Consider the following 524-nt stretch of genomic DNA (forward strand, 5'->3'; position numbering starts at 1 on the left):
GCGGCGGGCGGGCGGCCCGGGGGTCGCGCGCGGGGGCGCGGGCTCACCTCACCCGGAACTGCTCCTTCCACACCTTCCCGCTGCTCTGGCACACCTCGCGTAGCCGCCGGCAGGTGCTGGAGACGCGGCCGATGTCGCCGGCCGTCAGCGACCCGCTGCACAGGATGTACTCCAGCACCTCGCCCGGCAGGTTCACGAGGCAGCTGAGGCCCGCCGCCTCGGGCGCGGCCTCCTCCACCAGCGCCGGCACCACCTCCATCGCGCTGTCGACCGCTGCAACCGCCATCTTGTCCGCGTACCTGGGGCCGCCGCCACCGCCGCCGCCGCCGCGCGCGCGCACTAGGGCGCCCTTTGGCCCCGCCCACCGGCTTCGGGGGCGTGGCCAAGGGATCGCCCCGCCCACGCCGTGGTCACGCCTGTACCAGCAGGGACGAGGAAATGACAGTGCTGTAGGCTTGGGAGGCGACTTCCGGCGGTGCCTCTGCTCTAGACAATAGTGTGTGTGTGTGTGTGTGTGTGTGTGT

General features: G+C 72.5%; 1 protein-coding gene across 2 annotated transcripts in view; it reads right to left on the minus strand.

The window, feature by feature from the left end:
- Fbxo21 (F-box protein 21) overlaps positions 1-333 on the minus strand; it is a 39,227-nt gene extending 38,894 nt beyond the window's left edge. The window contains exon 1 of one of the 2 annotated variants that reach the window (XM_004636225.2): positions 48-333. In XM_004636225.2, the coding sequence (XP_004636282.1) occupies positions 48-286 (239 nt within the window). In that variant the 5' untranslated portion in view covers positions 287-333. The remainder of the gene's footprint in view (positions 1-47) is intronic. The other variant, XM_004636226.3, reaches the window with a different exon arrangement.
- Between the last annotated feature and the right edge of the window lie 191 nt (positions 334-524).

The sequence above is a fragment of the Octodon degus genome, unplaced genomic scaffold, assembly GCF_000260255.1.
Source record: "Octodon degus isolate 3935 unplaced genomic scaffold, OctDeg1.0 scaffold00079, whole genome shotgun sequence".
In the NCBI taxonomy this organism is placed as follows: Eukaryota; Metazoa; Chordata; class Mammalia; order Rodentia; family Octodontidae; genus Octodon; species Octodon degus.